Here is a 13,917-nt window from a genome sequence, read left to right as displayed (position 1 = left end):
GTTACTCATTCTCTCTAATGAGCACGACTCCCAGTAGTTGTTAATTCCCTAGTGTTAGAACGGAAACTGTTAGTGTTACGGTTCTCAGTGAAATGTCTAGTTCGGTAACTTAGGATTTCTACTGTTAGATGTTAATTACTGTTAGTGTTACGGTTCATGCAGGCGCACAGTGAAATGTCTAGCTCTGTGACTTACGTTTCTACTGTTGCTGCTCTGAGGTATCACTACTGCTTTGCAGCCAGAGGTGCGAAAATGCTAATGTGGTTTAGCACTTTGGGCCTGTGACAGCTGTGTGTAACTTCTTTGGAGGGATTTAAGAAAGCAAGCAAGGTATTACAAATAAAACGATCAAATCTACTACACAGCTGGCTGTTAGTTTAAGAAATGAAACGAATAATTAAACCTGGAAACGAAATAAAATTTCGAGAAGGGAATTAAAGATTAAGATTAAAAATCTGGATTTAAAATCAAAAATTTAATTACAATAAGACAAGATTTTGAAGATCAAAGCCTACCTATTTTGGGAAATAAGTTTCAGGAATTTGGATCATTCAAACGAAGAAAAAAATAATTTTTCGAAAAAAAAATATTTTTTGGAAAATTAATTATTCAAAAATAATTATGGATTAATGTGCATATATACTGTAACAAAACTGGAATAACGTACCCTCACACGGGGCACCATTATGTTGGGATCTAAAGGAGCGTGTTTGGGTTATCAGCATTTAAGAAACTGAATTCTTGACATCAATAGAATTATTGATGTATGTAACAATTATTAATGATTATTAATATAAACGGGGCACCACCCTGCGAACAGGGACCAATAACCAAACGATAAAACTAAGTCTCATAATTAGTAGTCACTCATAATGTCAATAGTCTGCGTATGACTATACATTCAGTGACAGTGAAGGGTTTTAAGTTCGAGCACAGGCCACTACATACAGTCTTATCAAATACATATGCACAAGTAATCACAGACGACTGCTCCTGAAAGTATAACAGAGTTTATTGAATCAAAATAATAAATGATCAAATCAATTAATATTGCAACCAACAAACATTATCATACAATTTTATATGCCTAAACTAAAGAATGAATAAAATGGATGAGGGTGTATGTCTGTGTGTGTATGTGTATGTGTATGTGTGTGGGTCTGTGGGTGAACAGGAAGGAGTCTTACAGCTACGCTAAAGACTACAAAGATGGCGGCGTCGAGTGACGCTGGCCAAAGGGGAGGGGCCTTAAGAACTACAGCTAGAAACTACAAAGATGGCGGAGTCGAGGGACCCGGACAAAATGGCAGAATGGGGCTGCTGTGCGTAATTCACGTTTGCCTGGGCAGCACGTGATGTGAGGCGCTCGTTTGAACGAGGTTCCCCAGGGGTAGAATTCGGAGCTGTGTGTGTGTGTGTTTCGTGAAAGGAGGAAAGAGAAAAAAGGTGGGGGCTCATGAATCAGACTTCTGCGCGCGGTGCGCGTTGTAGTGAGCCTGAGTTGGCTGGCTCTATCACGCATAAATATACCGCTGTCGTCTTGAGAACTGCCGGTAACTTATGCCGTGATAAACCACGCACCTCAGCTCACTCACCGAGTCGAGTTAATGAAAAGAGAACTTCCACACGGAGTGGAAGACAATGAATGAAATTAATCCCAGAGAAACAGTCATAGTTGATACACAAATACAGCGGCGCTTCTCTGCGCCGTAATGATTGCGTAATACCTCAATATCACGCGACAGTCTTAAACACACAAAAACACGGGAATGTCAACATATAAATGAATGGCCTGAATTAAACTTAAGTTAATTTAAGCTAAGCTATGCCCAAATGCCAAGAATCTTACTTGTAGATGCTTCGTTGCAACGTGGAAGTGTTTGTGGCAAAGCTGTCCGTTTTCCTCGTCGGGAAGGGGGACAGGGGGGAGCTTGCGGGTCGGCGCGGCTTTGCAGCGGGCGCTGTGTGTCGCGCGGCGGTGAGCTGGCGCGGCTTCGGTCCGTTAGCGTGGCTCTGGAGCAAACGCAGGTCCGGTCTGTACTCGCTGCAGGGAGAACAGTTAACTTCGGATGAGACGACGTGTCTGCGCGTCTTGCCGGGAATCCTCGGTCACGAGAGGAGCGAGGCTTCGTCGGGCTCCTCTGTGCCGGTTTGTGCACAAAATAAAAAGAAACAAAAAGCAGAGAACGGATCGCTGATGCGGGTTCGTCTCGCGGGCTGAGTGGAGCCGTACTCAAAGTGGAACACTGTCGTTTCGTCCAGCAAAATGGCTCGTGACCTGTCAGGGTTTGATGAGGGTTCGAGGGGCTCCCTCGTGGGGGGAAAGCTGGATTCTCTGTGGCCTGGACGGGGGGGGGGGTCCGGGCGAAGAGAGCGGTTGTGTGCCTCCTAACTCAACCGAGGTCGAAGGGGGAAAGCTATGAGGTGGGGGCAGCAGAGAGTTTTATAGAACAGTGGCCGAACCACAGGGGTCCTCGGGTCTCTTGGCTCTCGGCCAATGAGATTGCCGCGGTTACCATGGTTATTTGGGGGGGGGGGGGGGGGGGGGAATTCACACCTGAGTGTGAAATTTCACCCAGAGGAGGCTTGTTCTCCTCAAACTACAAGTCAGGATGAGACCTGTGCTTGAAACAGTGAAGGCCCGATTCTCTTTGTCCACAGCACATGTTTAAGCCATATGCCAGAGCCCAACACCTTTATCAATACAGCAATAAGAGAGTGTTGTGCTCACCGATCTAAAAGTCCTTACATCATTGATGGAAGGGGTTTGTTTCCTCGCTCAGTGGAACCAGACTTCTAAATGTCATGCATTCCTCCAAACTAACACAATGTGCACTGTCTCGTAAATCAACAACAACAACATTACATTCTGTTCTCTCTCTCACACACACAGAGTCATAGATCTGAGTCATTAAGTCTTATTCTCATGACTCATATCTTGGATAACCTTTACGATGATCATTAAGGTTTTTTCAGTAAATCTCTGAGAACCCACTGAATCTAGTAAAAGCCGAGCGCCAGAATTGTGTGGTCTGTGGTGTTTTATTGCAGGCATAAAATGTGCATTCATTACCCAGGCAGGTCTTCATATCGTCAGATGACATGAACCCGTCGAAGCACAGGCACTGGTACGTCCCTGGGGTGTTGGTACACTGGCCTCCGTCACAGACTTCTGGGCTCTCCTCACACTCATCAATATCTGAAGATTGAAGACAGAGAGGCAAATCAAAAAATGAAATGTGAGCAGACAAAGTGTAGAGGACAGGAACAACTGTAATGAGTACTAGTAATCCAGGATTGAATGTTGATTTATTATTTACCCCACAGATTTTAATAGAACACATCGAGACCACAACATAAAACAATGCGCCTTCAGGGGCATATTCCTCTTTCCTATGTAGGGCAGAATACAGGAGAATACAAGTACATTTACTTTGTCACTCATGAATCAGCACGGTCAATGTAGGACACAGCTTTTACAACAATGTTTCAAGTTATTTCAAGCTCTTCTTTTGCACAAACTACTCTGAAATGACCCTTGTAGTGCCTTTGATCTCTGTCTGTATATCTGTCTCTGGTAGATAAAATAACAGGAATCACAGGAGTCAGTCTACGTACAACACGTGAGGCCTACAGTCATGGAAATGAAATAAAATGCCAGGAATCAATAAACAAGCACCATCTACTTATCTATTCTATTTGGTAACATTTTGGATCTAATAGCAAACGATAAGTTGTCAGATTTGGCCTCAACTTTTTTTGTCTGCCGACCAACTTATGCTTTCTTTGAACATGTGCCAGTCACATCCCAGCAGTGACTCTCTCCGTTTCTTCCTGCTCTTAAATCTGTTCTCTCTAAAAACAACCTTTTAAATTCCTTTAGTACTGCTGCATGTGCAATCTTCTCTCAATCTCAAAAACCTTGATTCAAATCATTTAAAGGTAGTTTTGTTTCGATAACACATCTATTACAAATTGCAGGGATGAAAAGATGAATTACGACAGAATGGCAGAGATAAGACACAAAGCTACTTACCAGTGCAGCTCCTGAGGTCGGGCATCAGGGCGTATCCACTGTGGCAGCTGCACTCATAGCTTCCCTCTGAGTTGGTGCAGAAAGTCTCACAGCCACCGTTCTCAATGGTACACTCGTCGATGTCTGAGAGCCAGATAAACCCACCGTCACATTTAAACTTCAGATTGTCACAATGGAATCAAAAGAAACATCTCCGAGAGGAAATGATGAGTAATATGTTGAATACGCACCAACACACTCCAGTCTGTTCTCTGTCGATTTGTATCCCGTGTCGCAGGAACACTGGTAGCGGCCGATCATGTTGACACACTGGCCGTTCCTGCACAGCCTGTCACTCAGGTCACACTCGTTGATATCTGTGAAAGAACAAAGCAAATTCAAAGTATTTGTAAATAAATAATCAGTACGGATAACCCCCTCATTTTTAAAGCTGAAGGTGCCATCGGCATGTTTGCATGATGGGTTTAATCTTCTTGCAAGTCAGGATGGAATAAATGGAGTAAGTCACACGCTCCTAAATGTCAATCACTTGCCCTTCGAAGTGCCTTTGAGCAAGGCACCCACCTACAGTTTGGCGTCACCAGCAATTCATTTCATTATCGATTTCCCGGTTGATTTTTTTCTTGATTATTTGATTAATAATTTGGCTCATAATATCAAAAGAATGTCACAATGTCACAAAAACCCAAAGTTACAAATGTTACAAAACAGTCCAAAACTCAACTCAATAATATTCATTTTAACACTACGGAAACTACTGTTCATATTTTAAATATTAGAACCTTTGATATCATTGCAATTTTTGTCATTTGGCATTGACAAACGATATCAGAATAGCTGCCTTTAAATGTTCTGTCGATCGACGAATTGACAATCGTTTCGGCTCCACACTCACAGTTGATGGCACCATTAAAACTCTTACAGTGGAGACACGAATCATACTTCAAGTATAACTTGTGACAGATGTTTCATGATGGATTCAGTACTTAATGGTGATATATAGGACCTTTCTAACAAATAATCCGACATGATTAGGCACACTGTATCACACCCATCTCTGAAATATGCTAAATAACCAAGGTTTATTATCTCTATCATCATTTTAGCACTTCAACATGTTACTTCACCAGAGATAATGAAGACCATTGTCTCAGAAGGGATGAGGTGGGCAGTTTTCAGTAATGCTTTCATTGTTTTTATTACTTCTGGGGGTTATAAAGAAAATAAATGAGCGTGAAGGGCAGTGGTGTGAATCCATAATACACTGCATTAGGTCATCAGAATGACACCCAGTGAATATTGCATGATCAGCGCAACGCAAACCAAACATGGGTTGAGTTGTGAAACGATAGAAAGCACGGGAAAAGTCAGGACGAGCCAAAGCTTACTTGTCACTCATACTGTCTCCTCTGAGGCAGCAATTGCTCTTACTCTTCTTCTTTTTGACCTTCTTTCCTCTCTCAGGAAAATAAGAGTAGAAACTATATTCTGCAACACAGATTTGTCAAACAAAGGAGAAAAGCGAGAAGGAGGAAAAAGGTCGGAGACGCTGAGTCTGCTCGACTCTCCTCTCTGACGACCTCATCACTCACCTAGACAGGCCGAGCCATCTTGTGCGATCTCGTGTCCCTCGGGGCAGGCGCACTGGAAGCTGCCCTCTGTGTTCAGACATTCACCTCCACGGCACAGCAGAGGGTTCCTCTCGCACTCATCGATGTCTGATAGTGGACACAAGTAGAGATATTCATGTTGTGTTCAAACTGCAGGCAAATCAGATTTGTTTGTCGAGCGGCTAGAGCGCCAGACTGAGACACAATCCTATTTGGAACCGCATTTAAAACCACCTGCAACTGTGATTTAGATCCTGTTTGCAAAAATCACATTTAATGTGTTGTTGTTTTTTTTTTACTGTTCAGACTTTCTAAAATCAATCTGGACATGACAGAAACGTATTTGAGCTGGCAGTCTGAACACGGCCTTAGTGTTAGAGTTCAGCAGCTTCATGGCTGGAAGTGATGTTAAGAAGCTAGATTCATGATGGTAACAACTATAAAGTGTTTGGTAAAAAGGTCTCTAATTATTTTACATGTTAGTTATTTCTGTTCGCCTGCTAGCCCAGTCAGTACCAACATCCTATGACTGCAAACCCGTCTGCATTAGTTCCATTCCTTTATGCTTCTTTTTTTTGCCACAGCTTGCAAGTAAATTTTGTCGTGCCAATTTTGGTCTAAAGGCAGCTTTAGTCCGACAAAAGTATTGAGACTCTCCATTTTGTGTGTACAATTTCTCCTCAGAATTTAATCAAACGGCAACAACGACGGACCAGAACAGAAATAGAGCGTTAAGTATTTTCTCAGATGGCAGAACATTAGGACTTGTACTGTAGCTGCATATGAAAATCATTGCGTGTCCCTCACATGCAGGTCAAGTATGTAATAAAGAACAATTATCTTTTAAGACTTCATGGAGCAGTTAGTCAAAGTGATTGTGACGAGACTTTGGCTGCACAGACCAGACCCCTTTCAACACCCAACAGGGGTTTTAAATGAAGTCAGTTTAATTCTCCGTCTTTCTCTCACACACACACACATATATATATATATATATATATATATATATATATATATATATATATATATATATATATATATATATATATATATATATATATATATATATATATATATATATATATATATATATATATATATATATATATGTACAAATGCACACAGCCTGCGAATATCAGATTACATCATCTGTCTAAACCAGTGATTCTCAACTGGTGGGTCGCGACCCAAAAGTGGGTCACGGACTCGTTTTCAGTGGGTCGCGGGGCCTTTGCCTGACAAAAAAAGAAAAAAGAAATGTGATTTTATTTTGAAGGGCATTTTTTATGCAGCGGAATTATTCCAGCATTTACGGCACTTGTTCAGCGGTGCAGGAAAAACACAGACGATGAAGCTCAGCCAATCAACTATGGGTATTGTGACAAGTTTCCTGATTCGAGTATATATATATGTGATATATATATATATATGTAATTTGGGTTGTGGGTCCCGGCTTGTCATTAAGGGGTGATGGTGGGTCCCGCAGCCAGACCAGTTGAGAACCACTGGTCTAAACAATGAGTCCCGTGTCTGGCATGTTAGCCTAAGCACCTCATCCAGAGGGAGGGTGGAGGAGATGGCCGGGTTGTGATTAGGACTGGGGATGTGAGGCAGGTCTTCCCTATACTTGGAGACCTTTATAGGTTGGCAAAGCTGTCTGCTCTTTAGATGTTACTCATTTAACAGGGTGTGTGAGAGAGTTGTTAAGAAGATCAAGTTTCTCGCACATGTCCTCACAGACTAAATGATTTCACATGAAAGAGTGCTGTCTCTGCATGGAGCGGAACCAAATCACCTCCCGCTGAAGATTCAGTGTGTTTTTAGCGTCTGCAGGTGTCGGTGTGTGAGGATTCGCCACTCACCCATGCAGTTTTTCATCATCATGAAGCCACTCTCATAACCTTCGAAGCACTCGCATTTAAAATCTCCGACTGTGTTGATACAGCTGCCCTGTCCACACAGGTCCGGAGAGATGTGGCACTCGTCAATGTCTGCAGGACAGGAACGCAACAGAACTCAGCAAGGTAGAACTTCTCTTTAAAACACCGTTAACATTCCTGCATGCAGAGGAAAACATTCAGAGAGCTCCCTGGATTCATTACAAATACAGAGAGATACAAATAAAATAAAAACATGATGAAACATTTGTTTTGTAGATATTTTCAACTCTGTAACAAAGAACAAAGAAGTGAGGAACTGATAACATTAGTAGCAAAAAGCAATGACGCTAAGGTACAAAATATGAATAAAAGTCAAACCAAGCGAAAAAGCACAAAAGGTTACAACAAAGAAAGGCTGTAAAATGAGATAAAGAGGTGAATTTATGGAGGACTTAGGCAGCCTTAGCTCTTCAAGCAGATTCTTCCAAAGTCTAAAGCTGATCCCCTTTGAATTTAATCCACATTCTGAAACACTCAACACAAAGACTTTCTGCTGGGATATATCATTTACTTACTAAGACCATATACATTCTGTCAAAATAAAGCCATGGCACTGGCATTTAAAGCTAAAATGATGTGCGCACATTTCACCAGAGCAGTAATGCAGACTACATGGACCAGCTCCAACAAGTCCAACGCAGTCATACTCTCATTAGACGGAATGAGCTGAGTGTGGGCAATGGCTTTACACCACATTACTGTGATTAGCCTTGGCAGAGGGATTCAGAGAGGGGGACTGATGAACAATGACTCAACTGGTACATTTACAATGGAGCTGAGATGTGAAGCAAACTTTCCAGCCAAAGATAGCAGCTAGTAAATGTCAGCTTTTATAGTATTGGAAATGTGAACAGTTCATTCCAGAAGAACTTCAAATTATTTTGGTAAAATAATCAATAAATCAATTTGTTGTTTAGCCTATAAAATGTCAGAAAATAGTGAAATATGACAATCACAATTTTTCCAGAGTCATTGGCGGCATCTTCAAATTGCCCCAAAACTCAAAGAGATAAAAATAACAATGATATAAAACAGAGATCCTTACAATTCTGAAGCTGGGACCAGCAGCTGTTTGATATTTTTGCTTGATAAATAACTCAAATGATGAATCAATTATCAACTTGTTGTTGATTAGTTTCCTTGTCGACTAGATGACAATCGTCTCATTGCTTCAGTGCTACTCACCAGTGCAATTCCTCTCATCAGAGTCCAGAGCATAGCCGCCATTACAGCGACACCGGAAGCTCCCGATGGTGTTTCTACACCTTCCATTTGAGCACAGGCTGTTGATCATCCTGCATTCATTTAAATCTGAGGGAAGGAGCAGAGGGTTGAAGACAGGTGAGAGACCATTAATGAAACAACCCACGCCGTCTGTCTGTGGAGGGTGCGGTACCTTTGAGGAAGGGTCTGCCGTTGATGAAGTCCCCCCTGTGCGAGAAGCCTGGGCCACGAGGACAGAGCTGGGCATATTCTGGAGAGCCCCTCTCCGGACACTCGTCACACTCGGGGCCCCAGGCTACACCCACTGAGCAGCAGCAGGCATCCACACGCTGCTTCCCTGAGATGGGAGCCCCACAGCGCTCATCGTCATGGGTGAGGTAGCAATGCTCCATACGCAGGTCTGGAAGTCACACGTACAGTATATTACATGCATTTGTAGTGAAGTGGTGTAAATGACACATTTAACAGATGACATCAATTCCACTGCACGTGGACAGTACCCACCAATGCACGTCCTGCCGGTCACATCAACAGTCATTCCCGGAGGGCACTGGCAGAAGAAGGAGCCCGGTGTGTTGATGCATTTGCCATTGATACACACTTTGGGAAACACTTGACACTCGTCCACATCTGACAGTCGGCAGAGAAAATAGAGCAACATCAAGAGCAGGTCCAGTGTTTCAAATTACTAAAACAAGATGCAAGTGCATCTCTGGGTCGAAATGGAATCACAGCAGACCTTACCTTCACAGACATTTCCTTTGACTCTGGCAAAGCCTTTACCGCAGATTGGATCTGAAAAAGAAGGGCACCCAATAAGATGTCGGTCAATGCAGGTATGTGGTTTACTAAGATGTGCATGTTGATCATCTCACCTTTTTCACATTTGGCACACGGACTGTTCCAGGCTTCCCCCAGTGTGGAGCAGCAGTGGGACTTCAGTGTGGCCCCGTTGATGTTGACCTCACAGCGATTATTGACTATCTTCAGCCAGCAGGTGCTCTTAGTAGTCTCTGTTGTAATGAAACAACCCTTATAGTTACTTGACATTCAGTCATGTGGAATTAAATAACACGTGGGTCAACATGTTGAATATAGATCTTTGATGCCAAAAGTCTGTATTTAATGAGTTGAATCAATTAATCTGCATAGCTGTTCTTAAATAAAAAGGAGTGCTCATTTCATTCAAGTGTGACAGTGCTGGTAGAGCATTTGACCCAACTCTTCTCACAACACGATGCTCACTCACCGATACACTCCATCCCAGTGCTGTCCAACGAACTGCCGAGTGAACACAAACACACAAAGGACCCTTGGCTGTTCCTGCAATCTCCATGAACACAGGGGCTAGACAGACACTCATCCACATCTGTGGGAGACGAAAAACAAACAACAGATCTGTTTTTCCCAATTTGGTCATTTCTAATCCATCTGATATAGCAGCCGTGCAGTGAGGAAGTGACGTTGTGCTGCACAACAGAATGAATAAGTCTCTGACCCGTGCAGACGTCTGTCTCAGGATCGAAGACGTATCCTTTGGGACACTGACAAGTGAAACTGCCTGGCGTGTTCCTGCACAGACCGTTTTCACACAGCTGCCAGTTCATCAGACACTCATCAATATCTGAGGAAAAAACACATACAGAGAGAGAGAGAGAGAGACAGAGAGAGAGAGAGAGAGAGAGAGAGAGACAGAGAGAGAGAGAGACAGAGAGAGACAGGATGACTTTCCTCAAACTGTCTTTTGATATGAGGGCTGTATGCTTTCATTTTCAAAGAGGACGAGGACATGAAGGAGCAGTTAACCTACCGACACAGTTTTTGCCCGTCAGGTCTACCTCAAAGCCTTCATTGCAGGTGCATTTGTAAGACCTCAACATGTTCTCACACACCCCATTCTGGCAGATCTCTGAGTCGAGGGCGCACTCGTTAATATCTGAGAGGGCAAAGAATAACCTGTTGAACGTCACAGTATGCAAACAACCTTACCACCAGTACTAACCGGTGATACTTTCATTTTGTTTTAATATCAATGCAAGACCCATGACGAGCTTGCGTTCGTTACCTCTTGCATCGCCGCTTATGCCGGGGCCACTGGGGCACAGAGCCAGGAACTCAGCTGCAACAAAACACACAAACAGCAAAGTTTGGTTGATAAAAAAGAAGAAATACCAGCGTTTGAGAAAATATCACAACTGCCAAAATTCAAGAAATCTCAAAGCAAAACATTTAATACCATGTCATTATCCATTTCCATGCTTTGTCATTTAGCCAAGATGTATATAAAACCGTCTCCTTAATGTGGTGCAGCTCTGGCGTCTTTTGATACAGAAACTTTAAATGGCAGGACTAATGACAAGTGACTGGATGACGTGTGTGTTCGTTTGTGCGTGCGTGTGTGTGTGTGTGTGTGTGTGTGTGTGTTTGGAGGCTGTCAATGTCTCCTAACTGTGGGCGTCTCTGTCAAACAAGTTAGCCGTGACTTCATCGCCGCTATTCTGTCATTTGTGAAATCCAAGCTAGAATGTCAGAGAACACGAAGCATTTGATCTGGTCATCCTGACTTTGACAGGTGTGTTTTGAATTAAACACACGTGTGTGTGTGTGTGTGTGTGTGTGTGTGTGTGTGTGTGTGTGTGTGTCAGGCGGCAGGAGGTGGCGCCATATGTGTAAACGGCGGGGTGATTCTAGTATCCGTACCAGAGCTTTGCGGTGGGCAGGGTTGGCAGGGCTCTCCGTAGGAGTAATCTGTGCTGGCACAGCAGCACTCCGACTTGGTCACAGATCCAAATAAAGGCCGAACACACTGCCCTCGCTTGTAGCCACCATAACACGAACTGCGCATATGTGTATCTGTTTTAGACACACAAAAAAAGACAAGTGTGTGCGAAACAGGGATGAGGCAAAAGATCTGGAAAGAGGCTGGAGACAGAACGAAGCAGAGAGACAGGGAGGCAAGAGTCCGTAGCTCCGAAAAAGCAACAACACTGGCAAACAAATGGTTGTTCCCTCTCCATAATATCCAGGGATTTGAGGCATTCTTCAGCGCTGATATCATCCAGACGAAGAACTCACCCAGAACGAACAACAGCATTTCAACACTTTCCACTCAATATACAAAGAAATGTCATTTGGGAGAATATACTGTAGGAATGTTGAAAATAGAGGCATAAACAGATCTGCTCTCGGAGTCCCAGTCCAGGAGATTAGAGCCCAGGGAGGCAGGAAAACATTTATCAACACATGCTCATTAATGATAGTGAGCTTAAGTTTGCAACAGGGATGAGCTGTTGGTCAAGTTTATCACAACGCGATTATTCTCTGCTTGCTCACATTCGGTTTTGTTCATTTAATCACTTGACTGGAAAAGGCTTGTGTTGTGGTTATTCTGGGTAAAATGTGAAGGCAGCAGTGAGATAAATCCTGAAAAGTTTGCTCACTCTGAGCTTGCAGTTCGTTAAAAAAGTAGTAGGAGCAACATTTTGATCACCAATGCAGGAATTTACTAGAATCTTAAGCATGTGTGCTAGCAGGAAACGGCTGGAAGTACCAATTATTTCCCAAAGTAGTCAATTAAGCTCTTAAACTTAGACATGTTGTCAAAAACAGAATAACTTCATTTTCATCTTCTCCATGCAACAATAGAGAACTTTTAGCCAGACTGAAACAAGGGGACACATGCCGGAGATTAAAAAAAAGAAGAGGTTTTTGTTTTGCGAGATTACTGTTTGCCTTGGTATCCAAAATGAACACATGAACCCTTCCTGGAACACAACATTTACTCACCAACACAGACCCGTCCATCCAGGCCCACTGCCATCCCAGCCATACACTCACAGCGGAAGGATCCCTCCGTGTTGACGCAGTGGCCGTTCATACACATGCCTGGAGTCTCACACTCATCAATGTCTAAAAACAGATACAGCAAAATCAGCCCTTTGTTTACTTTTCTTTACAAGATGAATGTTATGAAGCTCCGATTTCCTGCTTAAGCATTATTAAAGTCCTCAGGTGCTTGATTCATTAAAAGCAATTGAGCCAAAACTGCTGCACAGTTTCAATTTTATGACCTCAGCGAAGAAAACATTCTGTTCCTTTCCTCTTGATCCCATCAGCGTATTACAATAATTATCCTAATGAGCGTAAACAATGACATGGTATGCAAGCACAACTGTGTTTTTATGTGTGTTCTGTCTGGTTGTGTTGGGAACAGGCAGACTGTAGATAGAAATGATGAGGCCCCGGGGCCCCTTTAGACTACACATGTCATTAATGACTGCATCCATCAGGACACTTCACCTACACCCTACTCCCCTATTTATTTACTCTGCTATGACTCAACCAGGTCAGTGTCCCTGAGATCAAACGTCTGTTTCTGAAGCCGTGTGGAGCAAAATGGCTGCCAAAGATTTGCCTCGTTGGAGATGTATTTCAAACATGACATTAATTAATCTGTTTTGATGTTGCAAATACGCTTCTACACAGCATCTAATACACATACCATGAATGGTTTATTGTGGCATGTTTTGTGGATTTCAGGAGAAGGCCCACATCTCTTTTCTCTTTGCATTGAACAGGTTTAGGGAAGGCTGTCTGAAACAGGCGTGCCCCAACAGTCTGCATGTCCAGCTGGCCTGCCAGGATTCTGAGGGGGTTTTCCAGGCTTTTAGGGGGATTTTTTTGGCTTGCTTGCTACATGCCAGAGAGAAAGCGACCTTACAAACTCGCTAAATATGAAGGTCCAAAGAGTAAACTGACTCAAAGTTTCTACTGGTTGAAGTAGCTGGTTACATTAGAACGTAGAGGTGTGACTGTAATAATCCGTGGTTCTTTCTGACAAACGCACCTACACACATGCGTCCACTGGTGTCAAGCAGGAATCCAGGTTTACAGATGCATTTGAAGCTTCCATCGTCGTTGATACACAGTCCATTTAGACACATGTTCCTGATCAGACACTCATCCTGGTCTGTGGATGAACAGAAACAAATTGATAGCTTAATAGCAGTGCTTTTAGGAAAGATACACAGATATACTGTTTAGTGTTTAAAGGCACAACCATGGTTTAGTACATTAACAACAGCTTTCATAATCGTTGACCAGAGAC

General features: G+C 42.9%; 1 protein-coding gene across 1 annotated transcript in view; it reads right to left on the bottom strand.

Annotated features, from left to right (window-relative positions):
* The window catches only part of fbn1 (fibrillin 1), a 65,290-nt gene that overhangs the window by 32,298 nt on the left and 19,075 nt on the right, over window positions 1–13,917 (bottom strand). The window contains exons 15-31 of the mRNA XM_079288874.1: window positions 13,657–13,779; window positions 12,597–12,719; window positions 11,511–11,663; window positions 10,876–10,929; window positions 10,621–10,746; window positions 10,309–10,434; window positions 10,060–10,179; window positions 9,686–9,823; window positions 9,555–9,605; window positions 9,315–9,440; window positions 8,983–9,210; window positions 8,772–8,897; window positions 7,509–7,637; window positions 5,629–5,754; window positions 4,267–4,392; window positions 4,037–4,159; window positions 3,074–3,199 (exon numbers count right to left, since the gene is read on the bottom strand). Coding sequence (XP_079145000.1) covers window positions 3,074–3,199; window positions 4,037–4,159; window positions 4,267–4,392; window positions 5,629–5,754; window positions 7,509–7,637; window positions 8,772–8,897; window positions 8,983–9,210; window positions 9,315–9,440; window positions 9,555–9,605; window positions 9,686–9,823; window positions 10,060–10,179; window positions 10,309–10,434; window positions 10,621–10,746; window positions 10,876–10,929; window positions 11,511–11,663; window positions 12,597–12,719; window positions 13,657–13,779 — 2,124 coding nt within the window. The remainder of the gene's footprint in view (window positions 1–3,073; window positions 3,200–4,036; window positions 4,160–4,266; window positions 4,393–5,628; window positions 5,755–7,508; window positions 7,638–8,771; window positions 8,898–8,982; window positions 9,211–9,314; window positions 9,441–9,554; window positions 9,606–9,685; window positions 9,824–10,059; window positions 10,180–10,308; window positions 10,435–10,620; window positions 10,747–10,875; window positions 10,930–11,510; window positions 11,664–12,596; window positions 12,720–13,656; window positions 13,780–13,917) is intronic.

Source organism: Melanostigma gelatinosum (assembly GCF_949748355.1).
Source record: "Melanostigma gelatinosum genome assembly, chromosome: 2".
Lineage (NCBI taxonomy): Eukaryota > Metazoa > Chordata > Actinopteri > Perciformes > Zoarcidae > Melanostigma > Melanostigma gelatinosum.
Note: the sequence above shows the minus strand (reverse complement) of the source record. Positions and strands in the feature narration are given on the sequence as shown.